This window comes from Crocodylus porosus, unplaced genomic scaffold (assembly GCF_001723895.1).
Source record: "Crocodylus porosus isolate Cpor-Errol unplaced genomic scaffold, CroPor_comp1, whole genome shotgun sequence".
Lineage (NCBI taxonomy): Eukaryota > Metazoa > Chordata > Crocodylia > Crocodylidae > Crocodylus > Crocodylus porosus.
In genome coordinates this window covers 60820519-60840363 of record NW_017728907.1, presented here as the reverse complement: position 1 = coordinate 60840363, position 19845 = coordinate 60820519, and the positions used below count along the sequence as shown (strand labels likewise).

Below are 19845 nucleotides of genomic sequence, written 5' to 3'. Positions count from 1 at the left end.
CCTCTGGGTGCGGCCCTCCAACCAGTTGGCGACCCATTTGACCGTGTGGGCATCGACAGTGTCGAAAGCCTTCCGGAAGTCCAGAAAGACTACATCCACAGCAACCCCTGCGTCTAATGATTTGGTGACCTGATCGTAAAAGGCCATCTCAACCACAGACTTTTTGTGTGATGTTAGATAGGTCACCAATACCAAACTTTTCAGAGGTGGCCTCTAAATTCTTGTTCCTCATTTTTTGGGAGTCTGACTGAGATCTTGGATCCTGATTTGCGTAAATGCTGGCCATAGCTGCAATAGAAACCAGTGGGGGCTGTGCTTTGAACATAAAAATCAGGCCATAGGTATTTGTGTACCTCTGTACCTCAGCTCCCTATCTATAAATTAGGGTTAATACCCACTCATCTTGAGAGTGGTATAAAAATAAATTCATTAATGCTTGTGAAGCATTTAGATGCCGGGATGATGTGCCATAGAAAAGGCCCATGCGGTGATGAAGAACTCTGCCTTCACAGAGGGTTTGAATAGTGTGTAGTACATAAATTTGAGGGCTGTGAACTGAAAATTAAGAACAAAAAGTACCATGTAACTGCTCATTAAGTAAGCACTGTGTATTAAAGATTGTGTCATAATACACACAAGGGCCCCATCCACACGTGGTATGGACATTTAGTTCCCTGGGGACAACCAGCAGTGGCTCATCTTGCGCCACTGCTAGTTGTCCCCAGGGAACGCCTGTGCCACGTGCTCTCTAGTGCATAGCAAGTTACCTTGGGGGTGGTAGGGGTGGCCAGGGATAGCAGCGGGCTCGCCCCAGCAGCCTTACCTGGGGTCCTTAAGGCTCCTGCAGCAGTGATTCTGCCATGCAGGGCCTGGCTGGTAGCTGCAGCCTGGTTCAGCTTTTGAGCGGTGTGCACTGCTCCACTTCTACTCTCCACAGGTTTTTTTGACCTCTGGATATTCAGGGGTCAAAAAAACTCTCCGTGTTGTTCACTTGCAGTGCAGAAAACAACTGAATGTGTAGTATGTGGTGCTGCACATGTCTGCAGTGCCACATACCACACTGGATGCCAGCCAGGGTGGCAGCTCAAGGTTGCCTAGGCCACTTTAATTCTGCCGTTCTCTGCCACTCAATCACTTGATGTTTAAAATACCATTTTTTTCAGTGTAATATTTTATATGAGTAAGGTATGTGGCCAACACATTTCAGATTCTTTGGATATTTAGCTATATTCCACCGGTGAAAGATTCAAATTTTATTTCTCATGACATGCCCTTTTTTCATCAGCTGTCAGTATTCAGAGCTCAACATACCCACTGCTGCACTTCAGATCTGTCTTATTTGCACATGGTTATATTTTAATAGGCCATTATTTTTTACTATAGACTTCATGAATAAACCCCTTATTTCCTCCACTCAATAAACGTCTGCAGCATAAGAAACCACAATATTTTGTAATATCGTGGTTAACTGGTACACAGGATGATGCAGGAGTTGGACTACTCCAGTAGCTAAAAGGATGCTACTCTTGTTTTTAAAAATGTATCTTTTATTGATTTTTATTTTCACCAAAAGAAATATAAAGTATGTTGCAAAAGTAAACCTATTTTATGAAGTTGACTAAATGAGCAGGCCAACTAGTGTCTGCCCATTGTGTCCTAATGTGTTGCCTTTAGAATACCGGCTACATCCCCAGCTCTGCCACAGACTTACTTAACTTAGGCAGAGACATTTAAGTGACATGCCCGTTTCCATTTGTAAAATTGCAATTAAATGTGCTCTGCCTTCTGGCACTGGTTTGCCTTGTCTGTTTGAATTGTAAACACTTCAGGGAAGGGAGAGTCTCTTACTGTGTTTCTGCAATGTCTCACACAAAGAGGCCCTAATTTTGACAGTAGTTTTGAAACTCTGCTGAAATCAGTGCCCTTTTATCCTTAAAGGAGAAAACCGATATAACTACTCTGCCCTACACCCCCCCCACCCTATGCACACACGCACAGAGAGAATATTGTTTGATTCTTTTTAGGCTTTTATTAAGGGAAGAAGGGGAAAGAACCTGAAACATAACATAGGGAGTCTCAGCTGTGGCAGTTTCTTCTTTAACAATATTGTATTTGCTTTTAGTATACTGAATTATGATACAGATAATTAAACCACTTTTAATGAAAAGATTTTCTGATTTGAAATGTCATTTTTATTCATCACAAAAACTGCTTTGAGCCCCACACATGCAGATATCATTGCAGCATTAGAAGCCAAATTCCATAAGACTTCCCCCCCTGCCCCTTAATCAGATATGTTTCAGAGGGAATAGCTTTCATCAGTTATTTAAAAAAATATTTTTGGCTCTTGTGTACTATTCACAAGCCTCTGCTGAGTAACTGTCTAAGTTCTTTGCTCTCCTCCCCTCTCCCCCAGCCCCACAGTTTTCTATTATGCCCTTTTGTTTTGTCATGGCAGAAATGAAACTCATTGGCCACATCCTGTGTTTCTTATTGGTGGTGAAGGGCATCTAGTACATTTTGCACATTGTAAGTTAAGAATCCAGAAGTGAAGTAGTACTTTTTAGAGGTTTTAAAAATTATTTTGTTTTGTGAAAAATGTGTGGTTTTGTTCAATAGGCTGATTTACTGAGCATGTGCCAAAACATTTTCTGCCAAAGCTCTTAGCTTTATTTTAATGTAGCTTTTTGCATATGACCTTTTTTCCCAGATGTGCAGTACTCTCTTATAGTTTACCATGTTGACTTGTCCTTTAGATATATTAAAATACCTTTCCTTTCCGCACTTCAACCACAGAAGTACATTGTAAGTTGACTTACTATGTAGGTTTAGATGGTCACAGTTCTAAAGCCTGTCAAGCCTTTTTTCAGATATCCATGAGCATGCTGTATGGCACTCACATTAGCATCAGCTGTCACTCCCTTAGATAACGTTAACTCGCATGTAGAGACATATGAAACAATGGCAAGAGCACCAACATAACAGTTTAACCAATTAAACTCAGCTTAATGTTGTTAGAGATCATCCTTAGAACTTTGCATTTGGGTGAGTTTATTATACAAAGTCACTTAGAGTTTTAAAAAGTTATTTCTGTTTGAATTGTTTATTGGGGATCTTCAGAGAGAGTTTAACAGGGGTTAGGACCCCAGTTGCATTCAAAATAAAAATAGGTCTGGAAGAAACCTTTGGATATCATATTGTTTAATTCTGCTTAAGGCAGGATCATCTCTGTCTAAACTATTCCAGACAAGTGTTTTTGTATCTTGCACTTAAACTTCCAGTGATGGGGATTCCACAATCGTTCTAGGTTCTCTCCTCCAGTGCTTAGCCACTCTCATATTTAGAAAGTTCTTCCTAATATTAACATCTAACCCAGTGATTCTCAACAAAGGTGCCACGAGATCCTTTTAAGGGTGTTGCACAAAATCAGGACTATAAACAGCGCTGCTGTTAGGCATGTAAGCAGCATGATTCGCAAAATAAACCTAGATATTTAAGATAGGAATCTATAGTGTCAAAAACATTCTGACTTGTTTTGGTCATTCTCAGTTCTTTGCAACAGAAGATTTTTTTCTATTGTTTTTCTGTAGTCAAGAAAGGAACTGATATTTTCTGAGGGGTGTCTGGAGTAGAAGGTGTGTCTTAAGTCAGATCAGTGGTTCTCAATGTACTCTCCCGTGTTGCAGTTTAAACCTATTGCCCAAGTGGATAAAGAAAATAATTCATCATTAGCCTCTTTCTGATAACCCCTTTTGCTTTTGAGGACTTCTCAAATCCCTATTCAATCTTCTCATCTCTAGTCTACATACTTTCAACCTTTCCTTCTGTTCATTAATTTCTGTTAATATATCCTGGCCTTTTTTTCAGGATAGTGTTAGTTTATTCAGACCATCATAGCTCCCAGAGAGTTTTCTTCAATACTTCCCTTCACATTTGTATCTAGTTGTTCCTGTGTACTTCCCTTTTCTGAAATTGTTCTTATTTATTTATTTACAACCATTTTTCGATTTATTAAGCTCACTTTAAATCATAATCCTGTCCTTTGAAATGTGTGCTACCTCACCCAATTTGGTTATCATGTGCAGATTTGCAAAATTAGGTATTCAAATGCAAATCCACTACTAAGGGTGTTTGAGAGTGCTGGATACACTTGATAACTCCTCCCATTGAGCTGTTGATAACTACTCTGAGCATAATTATCCACTTAGTTATCACCCAATTAGTTTAATCTAGCCTGTATTTCCTTAGTTTACTAAAACAGTGTGATAGACAAGGATACATCACATTCCCTGCTTCTTCCTCCCTTCCCCCCAACCCCCATCCACAAAGATATTTACTTTATTACAGAAATAAATTAACTTGGTTAGGCATAACTTGCTCTTATAACAGCCTGTGGGGTTTTAACTGATTAGCCTTGTTATTCTGTAGGGGTACTTTTTACACGTGCTCTTGGGAGGTGGGGCAGGAGCTGGGACACACCGCTCTTGGAGCCACACCAATTACAGCGCCACAGCATCTTGTGTATCAGCGTCCTTGTGCTTCAAAATGGCAGTGGGGGCACTTGAACTAAAGCTTATCCAACAGGACATATGAAAATGAAGAAGCAGCAAGTTTGCAGATGATGCCAAGCTGGGGAGGTGGTAGATATGCAGAAGGGTAAAGCTAGGATTCAGAGAGACCTTGACAGATTGGAGCACTGGACCAAAAGGAATCTCATGAGGTTCAACAAGGACAAGTGCAAAGTCCTGCACTTAGGTTGGAACAATCCCATGCACCAGCACAGGCTGGGAGCTGACTGGCTGAAGAAAAGGACCTGGGGATGACAGTGGACAAGGAATTGAATATGAGCCAGCAGTGTGCCCTTATTGTGGAGAAGGCTAACAGCATTCAGGGTTGCATTAATAGGAGTGTTTGTTGCCAGCAGATCAAGGGAAGTGATTCTTCTTTTCTGTTCAGCACTGGTGAGGCCACATCTAGAAGACTGTGTACTACAAAAAGGATTTAGACAAATAGGAGAGAGTCCAATGGAGGGCAGCGAAATTGGTTAGAAAGCTGGGGCACACGACTTATGAGGAGAGGTTGCGGGAACTGGCCTTATTTAGTTTGCAGAAGAGAAGACTGAGGGGGGATTTAGCAGCAGCCTTTAGCTACTGGAACGGGGGTTACAAAGAGGACGGAGCTAGACTGTTCTCAGTGGGGGCAAACGACAGAACAAGGAGCAATGGGCTCAAGTTGCAGTAAGGAAAGCTTAGATTAGATATAAGGAAAAGCTCTCTCACAAGGACAGTAGTAAAGCACTGGAACAGGTTACTCTACTCCCGGGGGGTTGAGGAATCTCCATCTTTGGAGGTTTTTAAGATCTGGCTAGACAAAGCCTTGGCTGGGATGATCTAGTTAGGGATGGTCCTGGCTTGAGCAGGCTGTTGGACTAGATGGCCTCCAGAGGTCCCCTTCCAATCCTAATTTTCTATCATTCAACGAAAGCTGGAATTTCAAGATACCATATGAAGAACTGGATTGGACAAGAAGACTAAGAAACAATGCTAATGGTGAATGCTGGACTTTATGTTGCACAGATATCTGTAAAAGCCTGGCAGTCTTTTTGAACCTTGTCTGTCTAAATTTGTGTGATGAGTTGCAGCCTATTTTACTCACAAGATATCACATCACTGGTTTTAGATCAAAAAAAAAACTTCATGAGACTGTGGCAAGCACAGGTACCTTAGAATTAGCGTGTGTTTATTTGGTAGGCAGCTTAGGAAAAGGCAGAATGCTAAATAATAATGGATAACCTTTATAAATGAGGTATAAGTTGTGAACATGAAAAACTCAACTTCTAAAATGTAATTTTTCCACTGGTCCTTTCAATCCAGGATGCTGGACTAATATAATTTTAAAGCCCAGAGTAGAAAGATGGTTCATTTATTCATAGCCACCATTTTATCTGAATAGTTAAAGCATGCATCCAAAATAAACGTAGCTCTTCTCAATAACTTTAAAGTGTATTACGCTCTCTCTCAAGGTTTTATTTTACCAACTGGCATGGGACAAGTGAAAATGAGCCATCAGTCTGTAGACATACGCCAAAGAAATCAAAGACTGCTTATGAGAAGAAAATTTTGCCAGATGGAAGTCCAATACTTGATGGACACTCACTAGAATACCTTTTTGCACAGGTAAGGAATGTACATAAGAGAGCCCCAAGGCATTTCTCCTGGGCTGGAATGGTCATGTGAGTCCATAAATATTGTTAAAACAGAATAAACATTGCTGAGAAGTTTTATATAGATTTTATTCTGATCCCTTTGTGTTCAGATGGGTTTGTTTGGTGTGAAACAGTCTGGTGGAAAATTCTATGCTGTGTTTATTGCACAGGTTATTCTTGTATAGAAAATAATCTGCCCATAGAAGACGAGATGTAGAGAGAATTGTTTAGTCTCCTTTCAGTATGGAATGGTTCTTTTTGCAGTATGTTTTATAGTAATATGTCTAGTCTGGCTTTAAATGTCCCACACCACAGAACTTGAACCTTTTCTTTTGGGAACCCAGTCTACAGTCTGAATGTGTACAACCCCTGCAGTTCCCTAGGTGATTAATAGCAGACTAACTTGAAGAGTAACTTGGAATGCCTGTGTACCGTTATAGAAATTGTGCAGTGTATCATTTTGTCTGAGTCCTTGTCAAAATATAACTAAGGCCCCTACTATACACTACATATGTTACGCAGCTGACTGATTAATCGCAGAATAAATTTAGACTGGCCACGTGCAAAATAAAGACTGGCCACAAATACAAAGTAATTATCACACGATAAAAATGACTGTCCAGCTATAAAAGAAGAGCCAACCAGCTATAATATTAGTGCTTGAAAATGTGTAACATCTCTATAGCTGGTTTCTATCCAGTTTAATTTGAATGTGTGGTAGGGCCCACATTCAAATTAAAGCTGGATAGAAACCACATTGTGACCACATCTACAGTATAAAACTTTTGTTGGAAGGTGTGGTCCCTGCCTCAGAGTCTATACTCTTCGAGGAACACAAAAGATGTTGCAACCTACACCCTCCCCCCCCCCCAACCCTGGCTGACATACAGAAGAAACAAGGAAATAGACCGTTTAAAAGGTGACTTTCATTTGGTAGAGTGCTCTGAAATGAACAGAGCAAAGAAAGGGGGGGAGGAGGAGAAGCAGACGGAAGCATATTTATTTACTGATTTCTTTCAACTCAAATGCTCTTTTGCGTTAATTGTGATTTCAGTTGCTACAAAATTTTCAGGCAGAAACTTGACCTTCACAGTCCATTCTGTTTTATAAATGAGAATGCTGTGAAGAGAGCTGCCAGGGTGAGCATGTCTTGGTTTGTTGTGAAAGCCACAATAAAGAAAATGTAACAGTTACTACAGCTGAACAAGTGTTGGGTGGAACCAGTTACATTTAAAGAAATGGAGGAGACTTGTTGGATGATTTAATATTAAGGGAGATTACCCAACGTTACTGTATAAAGCATCCGGGTAATACATCTGTATTGGTATACTTAGCATAATTACTGCTTGAAAGTATGCTTTGTACCTGTTCACAGTCAGACTTTTTAATAGTGCTTTACTGCATGTGTCACAGCAAAAGAGAAAAAATGAGTAGTCATTGTCATGAACTTTATGAGAGTATGTTTCCAAAAGTACCATTTTTGAGTGGCATTCAGAAAAAAGAATGTAAAAATCTCAACTCCAGTACTAGACAAGAAATAGAAGTCAGACTCATGGAACAAATAGAGGGCAAAACTGCTACTCTGAAAATCTAACCTTTAAGATGTAATCCAAGGACAAAGCATTATGAACAGGGACATTGGGGTCAGAGAGATTTAATGTGAACCTTAAAGATCACTTTATTGAAAAGTGACTATCTTGTTGATTCCATAAATGCTTATTAACAAAGACAAGGTTTTTTTAAACAACGCTGGGAAAGAGGGTTCTTTGGAAGGCTGCACTGATGAGTATGAATCAGCTTTACAGCCCCAGTTCTACAAACAAGGTCCACACAAGTAGATCCCTTGTGATCATACTGACTCTTAAAGGTGACAGTGGGGCTTGGGTAGAGCATTGATGCCTGTAATCAAAAGTTGGGGTTTTAACCAATTCTTTATGGTCCTGCCTGTGCTACAAAAACTCATTTTTAGAAGTGTGAATTGTCAGGCACAGTTCTTGGTTACTGTGCCCTGAACAGGAATTTACAAAGTGAGGTTTGTAATGTGGGCTGGGCTTTCATTCATCCATACTCTATTTTACATCTCTTTGGGTGTGTCTTCATGTGTGCTTTAATGCACGGGAGCCTATTTTACTGCACATTGGACTGTCATGTCAAAAACTATAGGCTCCTGTGCATTAAGCATCACTAAAAAGTGTGCACGTTTGCTGCTGCGCATTAGGGCAGACTAATACACATTTATTTAGTACTTCACGTTAGAGGTACTAAATTTAATGCACAGTAGCAAAAGTGCATTAATGAACATTTTAGGTGTGCCCTCTGTCTAGGAGACGGCACTGCTCCACTGTCATTTCTCCCCAGCTTTTCATGACTTTCTGCTTTAGAAGGTTCTGCTGATAGGCGATGTAGGGTTTGCGGTCTTGAGGCCATGCTGACAGATAAGAGACGAGCTATTGCAAATGTTATTAAAGCTGGTGTCTTTTCCTTACTTTGCACTTAGGGACAGTATGATTTGGTGAAGGGCCTGGCCCCAGTTCGAGACCCTAAAGATGATCAGGAAATTCATGAAATCGAAAATGAATGTCTGGGAATGGCTGTCCTTGCAATCTCTCACTTTGCCATCAACAAAAACACGAAGCTGCCAGATCTTCCCAAGGACATCAGGTAGGTTGCAATAGCTTTGCACGCGGTGTGTGGACACTGCTTCTCTCCACTGGAAGAAATTTTATACCTGTTAAAGTGTGTATAGATATGTTGCCCTCTTGAGGTGACCCTGCAGAGTATATAAACCCTGATATTACTCCTGCTAATGAATACCCCTTTTGGGGTAGGGATGCAATAAGAAGATGCTGTTGTGTTAGGTTATGTGCTCCTAACCAAAATAAATGCAGGTATCACATACAACAAAAACAAGTGACATCCACAGAGTCCTGGCTATTGATGAAATTGTCAAACTTCTGCATGTCATTTTACTATAGAAATTGATGTAGAAGTGGTAGCTTTATTAGCAGCTGCATCTAAGGGGTAAATTTAAAACCCCATGACTTCCAAATTTATTTTAGCAACATGAAGTATAGTTAAGCTTTTCTGCCCACTGATGTCAGTTACATGGCAGGGGGTGGTTGTTGTCTCTCACAACATGAAATTAAATTCACATGACTATAATACTGTACCTTTTTAGGGTGGTAAGTTTACTGACCAACTAACATATACATTCTTTGAAGACTATATGAAGGACTAAAGTCAACATTTTCAAAAGTTTAAGTCCATATTTAGGCACCAAAGGAGGTGCAATAAGCAGAAGTGCCAAACACTTACAGGTCCTTTTGATTTTATTTGGTAATTAAGTTTCTAGTTAGAACAATTTTTGCCTAATTAATGAAAAAAGTGCAGCATATTGTTACCTACAATTTACCATTAAAATATTGTACTTACTGCATATCCTAAAGAGTTGAATTAGCCATTTATATTTGAGTGCATCACAAATGAAGTTTTCAGATAAGATTAGTGATTTTTGTTCTCTCCATCAGGTATCAGAAACTCTTTCTCTGTGCACTGTGAAGTTCTGCATCTGTTTTGATAAATTACTTTTATTGGAAACGAATTATATTCTAGAAAACTGAAACTTGAGGCAGCGATGTTTATGTTCTATTGTTTTTCCAGTTACAAGCGTTATATTCCTGAAACTTTGAACAAGACTATCAGACAGAGGAATGTCTTAACCAGAATTCGGATAAACAACGTTTTCAAGGAGTTCCTTAAGGAATTTAATAATAAAACCATTTGTGATGGCAGTGTGTCTCCACACGACCTGAAGGTTAAATACTTATCGACAATGGAAACTTTAACGAAACATTTTGGAGCAGAAATTTTTGAGACTTCTTCATTGCTGATTTCATCAGAGAATGAGAAAAACAGATTTAATTTTGGAGAAAATGAGAATGTTCCACAGTATGAGGTGATGGTGACAGGGAACAACGGAATACAGTGGAGGCTCAAGCCAAACGTGAGTGTCCATTTACTGACAAAACTGAGGATTCATTTCAGCATAAGGGCTTTCTGACAAGGAAATTAGAAACTTAAAACATTGAACTTTACAAAATTTGTAACTGAAGTTTCATCTTTGTACTCTGATCTTGTTAAAACCAAGTTTTTAAAGTTCATGACCAACAGTTAGTAAGATTTAGTCACTTATTCCTGCTTGTAAAAGGCAACCATCCTAAAGCACTTGCCTTTATCTATAGAAAAAGCTCCAGTCAAAATGTACTTGGATCATCAGTGGAAATTGCAGGCATTTTTCTGAGTTGTGAAAACAACTCTCTCATGGTTTAAGCAGTTAGTAGATTTTGGGTAAGCTGAGGTTATTTGGCAAGGATGTGCAGGTCAAAAATGAAGTTTCTTGGCAGAAATGCAAGAGAACTGACATGAAGTCTGTACAGTGCCCAGGATTGGCTGATATTAGTCCTTTGCTTGTCTGAGTGCTGGTCACTCTGGCTGTTATTATCCACCCTGAATCATCCAAGCCAAATATTTCCCTTCAGGTTTAAAATACATGATTTTGTATTGAATACCTGCATCTATTCAAATAACTAACACTGATGAGCATGTATAAGATGGGCAGTAAAGTCTTCTTCCTCTAGCTTTACATAGAGTTAATTTTACTGGAGGCTCTTGCATTGTACTAAATGATCCTAAACATTTGCTTTATCCTGATGTCAGAGTTTGTTAATGCTTCTTAGGGAGATTAGTGCACACACAAAAAAGTAGAAACTGAATTTTCAGATTTACCATGAACTGTATTTAAAAATCCTTGTTCTCAGTTTTGTGTTCATAGATAAGGCCACCTTCCACAGTCACTTGCCTGCATGTAGAACAATACCAAATATTTCCGTAATAAAGCTGAGTACAAAAAAGGACTATGGCAGACAAAGCAGCCATGACCAGGCTGACTTTTAGTTTGCATTTTGGGCCTTGTTTTCCAGGTGTGAAGAGAACCTGGCACATAATAGGAACTAAATCAATATGAATCATAATAGCTATAGTAACAATAACGAACAGTGAAAAATGTGCACGCTCAAAACCACAGTTGGTAGGGAATGTGATCCTCAAGCATGACAAATTCTCTCCTAGAAATCACTGTGTAGTTGTAAGGGCCTCACTTGAGGAGTGTAAATAGGTGAAAAATCATTAGCACACTCCCATCTGCTCCTCTAACATCCTGTCTTACATGTGTATAACTTAAACTACCAGAATGGAAATATGCAAGTTTTAAGAATGTTAATCAGAAAAATGGCATCCGAATTCTTGCGTCAGGGCTTCTGCAGGGTGGAAAATAGACATGCATCTAAAATTGCATTGGGATCTACACTTAGTAATGGCCTATCTCCTGCATTTTAGTGTGGGACAAGATGCTGATAATCGTTCAGCATCCTGTTCCCCTTCCAAAATTGCGTGCCTCTGCAGACAGACTCTGCAAAGTTGGTCATTCACCTAGTGGCTCTCCTGCCTGCAAACCCCCATGCTGCAGTACATATGTAGATAGATGAATGGATGTCTATAGGAGCTGAGCTGAGTGTGCTGTGTAGGCCAGATTGGCTGCATTATCTTATCCCCAGCATCCGCTTCTGTGCATGCAAAGTTTCTGTGGAAGGGACCCATGGCCTCCATTCAGGGGTTGGAGCAGTGTTCAGCGGGGAGCTGCTCAGGAGCTGTACGTTTCACCCACTCCCTCCTCTTCTGCTGTTCTTGCTACCTTTACGTACCATTTTACTTTTGTTTGCTTCCCTCCATGTCCTGCATTAGAGTGGAATATAGGACTTTTATTCCAGATTTCCATGTGGTAGAAAGAACTGTAATTAAGGATTGTTATTATGACCTTCTGGAGCAAGCAACCTCTTTGAAATTAGGAAATGGGAATGGATATTTGAGAAGGAGATCCAAGAAAATGCAGACACCCAACTCCTCTTCATGTTGATTGAAAAGACGATGTTGGTTTTCTAAGGGCCTATCTTTAATGTCAGTGAGACATATGGTTTATAAGCCTTAGTAGATCAACTTTATGAACAGTATGGAAGTAACATTACTCTTTCATATAGATGGAGGAACAGAAAGAAAGGTTAATGGACTTGTCAGGTTGGACAGTGAATTGGTGGCAAAAGCAAGCCCAGAATGTATGAATTTGTTGCTCTCAACCTTGGGTTTTATAAAGAAAATGGGCTCACAAGTAAAGATAAAGAGAACTTGTGAGTGATTTTTTTTTTTTAAATGGCTGAGAGCTGCTAAGTGCTGCAGAACTGCTGGTGCAAACCTTTACTTCCATCACCAAAAAGCCAGTGTTTATTATCTGTACCCCTTGTTTGCAGATTCAACAGACTGACAAAGAGAAACATAAACTAAAGAGGAAGAAAGTGGATGGCAAAAACAAAAAGGATGAATTAAAAACCAGAATCCAAGAGGAGTGGAACAGTTTTTCATACTTTCCAGAAATCACACACGTTGTCATAAAGGAGTCCACAGTCAAAATTAACAAGCAGGACAACAAAAGGATGGTAAGAGTTTTGCCTGGGTATGGAAGGAAACAGACACATTTTTGTTGGGCAGCAATGTTGCCATTAGTACTCTTTGTCCCTTTTGTCATTCTTCTAATGGACACCTTAAGGGTATCACACAGTGTATGTGCCTCCTGAATAGTAGCAGTATGTCCCTCACCACTCCACGTCTGTCATCCTTCCTTTCCTCCTTGAGCCCCAAAGCAGTCACTATATGGGAAGAATCCCACCACACTTCTCAATTTGGTGTATCCTGGAGAAACAAAAGCAGCGAGAAGGAAAGAGAGCAGTAGAGCTGGAGACAAGAGAAACAGACAAACATGGAGAAGGAAGGATCAGGTAGGGGGTGATGAAGAAGAGTATCATTAAATGCAGGCATAAGCTTGTTTCTGCCTCCAGATGCTCCCATTACAGAAACTACCAAAAAAATGTATGGGCCTGAATCTTGGGTGGCATCACCCCACTGCTGAGGAATTTGTGGAATTTGTACATGGATGTCAAGAGTCTGGACTAATGGATTGCATGGCAAGACTAGGGTTTAGCTTGGCCTACAGCAGAATAGTCCTTGCTGGACAGTACAAGGTGATCGTTGGGGCCATTCCAAATGTTTTGTTTCAGCCATATGTACTGGGCAACAATGTTATCCAATCCTGTGCAGAAATCCTAATGCATATGAGTTTCTGTATTCAACACCGTCCTTCATTTTTCTAATTACAGTAATTCTTGACCAAATTATCTTTTTTTTCAAGGAATTAAAACTCTCTTCACATGCGGAGGCCTTGTCATTTGCATCGTTGATAGATGGATACTTCAGACTTACAGCAGATGCCCACCACTATCTCTGCACTGATGTTGCTCCACCTTTGATAGTGCACAACATAAAAAGTGGATGCCATGGCCCCATTTGGTTTGTCAAATACCATTTCTGTTTTATAATGTTTCTTCCTTTACTTCCATACACACTGCTTGAATTCATTGAAAAAAAATCTGAGACATTTAGAAGGATTCCAAACAAACAGATTCTTGCAGGCCAAAGATGGCAAGGGGAGTTACTCTGCTGTAAATGGGACTGATGGCAAATATTTTGTTTTCAGATTTCCAAACTAAATTTCTCCCAGGTGTTTATGGGGGGAGCAGAGGATGTTGGAGACAATTTGACTTAAAGAAAAAAACAAAAAAACCAAAAACAGTGTACAAAGCTTGACATGTAGGATGAGGTTTTCAGAAGCACTCACTATTAGTCTAACTCTGTCCACATTGAAGCCAGTGGTGAAAATGCCAAAAATCCCTAGTAATTTCAGGGGGAACAGAAGTAGTTCAATATCGTGTTTTTTTCAAATCCTGCCTATAGTACCTGTCTTTCATGTGCCACACCTCTAAAGATGGAAAACATTTTGATTCCATAGATCTGCGGGCCATTACAAATAAAACATAAACAACATTTCCTTACTTAGGCTGCAGTTCAGTTCTCTTGTGCTATTTTACATAATTTTAGTTATTTTATAGTGAACATAGAATAAAGACATTCTGGTTTTCTGTCTCAGACTAACCACTTCTTCCTGTATTCCTCCTCCTTTTTGGCCAGCCCGACATGGGGAATCTGGGCATTAGCTTGCTTGTCTATAAAACCACAACATTCAGTTATTTTACAGGAGTATGTTGAGGCTTAATTCAGTAATGTTTGTGAAGGCCTTTTACAGAGTTTGTACTAGAGACTTGAAAGATTGGGAGTCACTTAACCAAAGCTGACCTGTGCCTTTCCTGGCCATGAGATCCTTGGATGCATGCGCTAAGTGGCATTTTCCTTTTTTAATTAAAAAGTAAACACACTTTTCCTTTTTTTTTTTACTTTTTACTTGGTTGCTTTCCTTCTTTTCTGGATCTGTCCACTATGCATAAAACAATTTGTCTGCAAGTGACATGTCCATGAGCGCAGTATGTGTCATGATGGACTGCTGTAACTTAAGGAAATAACGACTGTCATTGAAAATGGGCTGAATTAGACATTTTAAAGATGCGACAAAGGCATGACATGCAGTCCTGGAGGCAGTCCCTGCCCATCCCCTCCACCCCTCAAATTTACCAGATGTTTGTCTCCATCTGTTTTTGTTTTGCTAAACAGAGTATGCATATAATGCACACAGTATAAAACATGCTTTACTAATAATAGAGCTGTCTGGATATTGCAGTTGAACACTCTTGTTCTATAGGCAGCCCTGTTTGGGGGGGAGGGAGGAGAGGGAACAGTTAAAATAGGGTTGAATGCTACTGCTCATTCGTTCTGTATCTTCATTCACATATTAATTGTTTCAGCAACGAGTATGCCACCAACAAATTGAGACAAGAGGGGAATGAGGAGGGAATGTACGTGCTGAGATGGAGTTGTACCAACTTCAATCACATCCTTATGACAGTGACGTGTTCTGAAACCTCAGAGGTATATTGCAACGTATATAACTCAATGATGTTTTTAGCTGAGTTCACAATGTCTGAGTCATACAGATTATATAATTTCCGTAATCCATGCTAGTCTAGAACATGTTTCTCTTCCCTCTAGTAGTGTGTCCCTGTAGAAATAACAACTTGCTGCTTACAGGTTCGGTCTCCCCAGATAATGAATGGTGTTCATTACAGAGATAAATTATAATCCAGTTAATAAATGTGAACTCCGTGTTGTCTGATTAGGCAGCTCGTGTTATAAAGCTGCACTAGATCCTCAATCCTTGGATAATTAGAAAGTTTCTAGCTTCCAGCCTAATTCATTCTTAGCCAGTTTCTGTTTGTTCTTTTGCCAGTATTGTCTTTTGGCTTAAATAAGCTTTTCCTGTCAGGGGATTGAACTCAGTGACCCAGGAAGTCCCATCAGGTCCTGGGTTCCTATAAATCATCTGATGGAAGGAACAGGCCTTGGCTTACACAGCTGGGCCCCAGCATTGCTCTACCACTTCCACTACTCTAGTGGCAGTTGCATGAGTGTGTGGGAGCAAAATTGGCTCACGGTTGTCAGAATTAACTGAAGAAAAACACAGTAATGTATGCAGGGTTGAATAACAGATTGATGCTGTGGCAATAAGGACTGTATAAAATAACAGAAGTGTAGGGAAGGGTGCTTAAAAGTGCTAAAATAAGGTACTTTCCAAAAGCTCTCAAAGATTTCAGCCATTGTGGCAACTGGCATAGGGGTTCCTTCATGTAAAATAATGAAGTGCAATATATAAGGGAAGGGAGCTGGGAAAACAGATGTGTAAGGCACTTTCATGCAGGGTTTATCTTCAAATGAGTTTTGTCTGAGCAAGAAAGGCTTCAGGGCTGTGCCCTTAGTGTAAGCAATAGCAAAAATCATGAGGTAAGAGAGGTAGGGGCACTGGAGAGTAAACACATGGATGTAGAAAAACAGAACAGTTGCAGCTTGAAGGCAAGAAGTCTGATCCAGAGTCCATTAAGTCAGTGGAAGCTTTCTACTTGGACACTGGCTCAGGACCAAGTGTTTAAGCTGTTTACATAGGAATGCAATTATGCAAATGGTTCAGACAAAGTATAACTTTGCTAGAAAAGAGTCCAGTGAGGCAAGAAGGCACATTTGAGGTATGGCAGTCAAATGGGGAGGAAAGGCTTTGACGACACATAGCACTAGCAGACATTTCACATGAATATAACAGTTTTCATTTAGAGAGCTTAATTTATATGCCAAAGGTGGGTAGAGATGAGGGAAGTGAGTCACTGAAATGCAAAGCGGGGTTTGTCTTGAAGAACTTGGGACTCAGAAGAGTACAGAGATTGTAAAGGTGTTCAGGAGCACACAGACATCAGTCTATGCCCTTATCTTTCCTCTGAACTGGTACGTATTTGATCAAAGACCTGCGCTCTGAAACATTTGAAACTCTTCACCACGGCTGCTGAGTGTAATTGGCAGACTTAAAATTCTGGTCTTTCAAGGGGTCTTTCACTCAGCATCTTGACCCAGTTTATCTTCTGCCATGGTGCGTCTTACTACCTCTTGTGGATGTAAAAATCTTTTAGATATTTATGCTTTGAAGCATAGGTCCAGTGAATTAATGGAGCAGAATGCCAAAGGAGCTAATGGAACAACTGGACATTAGCTTTATTCTATTTTAGGTTATGTCTCGTCTAAGAGCAGGATCCATAAATTGGGCTGGATGTCTGTGTATGTCTTTACATCAACCTATTAATATTACTGCTTCAGTTCTGCTCCTGCCTGGGACTGAAATGTATTGGGATTCTAGTGCCTTTTTGTGCTACCCAGCTAAGGACTGTAACTAAGGAACAAGCAATACATTTGTCCCTGGTATTTCACTGGCTTTATTGGGGTAGTCACAGACTTGGTCCACGATCTGCTTGTTGGCCTTGGGATAGTGCTTCATCTTTGTGATTTGATGTTTTGCTTTTTTTTTTTTTTTTTAATTAATGAATAGTCACAGGTAAACAGTTCAGTCCAGTACAAAAACTTCCAGATTGAGATGAAGAAAAATGAGTGCCTTCTGCATGGCTCCAATAGGTCTTTCTCATCCTTAAAAGAGCTAATGGATCACTTGAAGGGACAGGTCCTTAAGACGGACAATATCAGCTTTACACTGAGGAGATGCTGCCAGCCAAAACCAAGAGGTAGGCTCTGTTCTTCTAGATGGGGAGAACTGAAGGCACTCTTACAACCAGAGGGTGTGGTGATTGCTTTATATTGTCATTTCAAGTTACTTTGACAAAGGTTTTAAAATATAAACTTATCTTATTTATTCCTGGACTGAGGGGGAAGTTTCTGTTTTTAAACAAGCTGAAGTCTCCAAACATTGTGAATAACTTAATTTTGAAAATGATGTGAACTCAGCACAAAATACTCAAAGTATCATTGGTGTTAGTATCATTGGTGCAAACTTTTTTTCAATTGGAGGTATAAAAAGACCTGTTTGTCTTTTGTGTGTAAATAACAGCTTTGCACACTTGGGTTATTAGGTTGGTTTAAATGGAAAATGTCACAGCTGATTCATGAGTTGAATTACTGCTTAACATTGTAAACTGTAAGCAGGAACTGTATAAGGGGCTTCCCTAGACCTCTACAGAACATGTACACACAGCAGCGGTGCTTGCAAGTGTTGTGCTCCTTTGTTTGAAGAGAGGAAGTGTGTAGCCTGTGATGTAAGGTCATGCTCTTTTACTTAAAGATCACTTGCTCTTCAGATCAAATGTTAATAATAATAATAATAAAGGAGACCCAAGAGAAATGTGATCCCACTGTTATTCCTCTGGCAGGACTCATGTGGAAGTCAGTGGAAACTTTTTGACCAAGGACTACAACATCACCTGTGCTGGAAATGGGGAGAAGGGAACTTTTGTGAATTGCGACTGTCCATTTTATTAAAATGGATTTTTTTTTTTTTTACAAATTGCTTGTAGCTGAACTTTACATGAAAGAGGAAGCAAAGAGTGGTGTGGTGTGGTCTGGTTGATCAGATAACAACTTCCTGTTAGAATAAGGGAAATAACGGAGCAGCAGTAGCTACGTTTTTGTTTTTGAAAAGTTGAGAGAAGCATGTTCTGTGTACATATGAAAGACAATTTATAGTTCTTAAATAACAGCCTTAGCAGCACTTCTTAAACAAATAGTAACAATAATTACTATCTGGAGCACTGAGAGATTAAGGCAATTACATTTTTAAAAAGTCCAGATACTTAAGAGATTATCTGCAGTTGTAGCACTGTTAACATGTAGGAGGAGAAGCTTGCTTTGCCTGCTGAGCCCGCCTCCTATTGACCTTAGAGTTGCATTTGCTTATGTCACTTGATCTCAACTTTGGTGGGAGTTTTTTTGGTGCATGAAGAACGCAAGGTACCCCAGGTTCCCTGTTTTGCCTCTTCCTCTTTGCCTTTTCTAGAAGTTAAGTAACTTATGTTTGTAATGAAGTCTAGCCTGGACCTGATTAAAAAAAAGAATTGTTTCATCTTGGATCCAAGCCCTGTGTTAAGAAAACAAGGTCAAAAGGTAGCCTTGAGGCACATGTTCTATGGATGATAATGGGAATGTGGCACCTAAAGCCAACACATCATGGGTTTCTGCACACTGGTGTACAAACTCTTGTGCTATTCTGATGGGCTTTTCTCTACCAAAGGCACAAAGAAAGAGGGAGGCTTCCTGAGCCTTCATTTTCTTTGCCCCCCTTGAGGCAGAGTTACTTTTATTATACTCAGAGCAAGAAGGCTGTTAGTTCTCCCTGGGTACAATCCTGATGAGGAGGAGACATGGCTTGCTCTCTTGCCCATAAGCAATATATAGGCCAATGGATCTGGCCATCCACAGGAGGGCTGGGTACAGGGCTGTTCCAGGCAGCTTTGGGATGCACCAGGCACAATACTTTAGAGAGTTCATTTGGGTCCTGTATGTTTCTTAATGCAGTAAGCACCAGCTTTTTTTTTTTTTTACTTGGTTATGTACAGAAAAAAGAGGCCAATGTTCAGAATAAAAAAAAAAGGCACAAAGTTATCTTCCTGGATTCTTTACCAGGAGGTAGAATAGAAGACGTTGTGCAGACACAATGTCAGATTTACTTCCCAAACAATCCAGGGATTTTTTTTTTTTTTTTGCTCACAGTGAACATATAAAAAGTCAAGACCATTATCATCCGAACTGTTGGAAGTAAGGAATTAATGGCTTATTTACTTATTTATTTTAACAAAAACACCCCTTTCTCTCTTCCTTGTTCTCCAGAAATCTCCAACTTATTAGTGGCAACAAAGAAAGCTCAGGAATGGCAGCCAGTTTACTGTCTAGGTCAGCTGAGTTTCCATCGAATCCTCAAAGATGAAATTACCCAAGTAAGTAGCTAATGAATTTCACCTTGCTTTGCTGATCCTTTCATTCATTTAATATAACCAAACAAAAATGTGAAGCCTTTGTTCTCAGTGAAATAGGATGAAATCTCAACAGTTTTAAATTTTTGCCCCAAGAGATTTTATTTGAATCATTATTTGTTTAACAAATAGGTATGAAGCCACCCACTGTGAGCTCAAGCAGCGTCAGTCTGCATACTTGCGCAAAGGGAAGCGGGGTAGGAGGGAAAAAAAGAAAACAGACATCTTTGCATA

General features: G+C 39.8%; 1 protein-coding gene across 1 annotated transcript in view; it reads left to right on the top strand.

Moving 5' to 3' along the window:
• JAK1 (Janus kinase 1) overlaps positions 1-19845 on the top strand; it is a 41022-nt gene that overhangs the window by 6508 nt on the left and 14669 nt on the right. The window contains exons 4-11 of the mRNA XM_019531576.1: positions 6023-6176; positions 8703-8866; positions 9866-10208; positions 12565-12750; positions 13500-13657; positions 15064-15187; positions 17184-17373; positions 19469-19575. Coding sequence (XP_019387121.1) covers positions 6023-6176; positions 8703-8866; positions 9866-10208; positions 12565-12750; positions 13500-13657; positions 15064-15187; positions 17184-17373; positions 19469-19575 — 1426 coding nt within the window. The remainder of the gene's footprint in view (positions 1-6022; positions 6177-8702; positions 8867-9865; positions 10209-12564; positions 12751-13499; positions 13658-15063; positions 15188-17183; positions 17374-19468; positions 19576-19845) is intronic.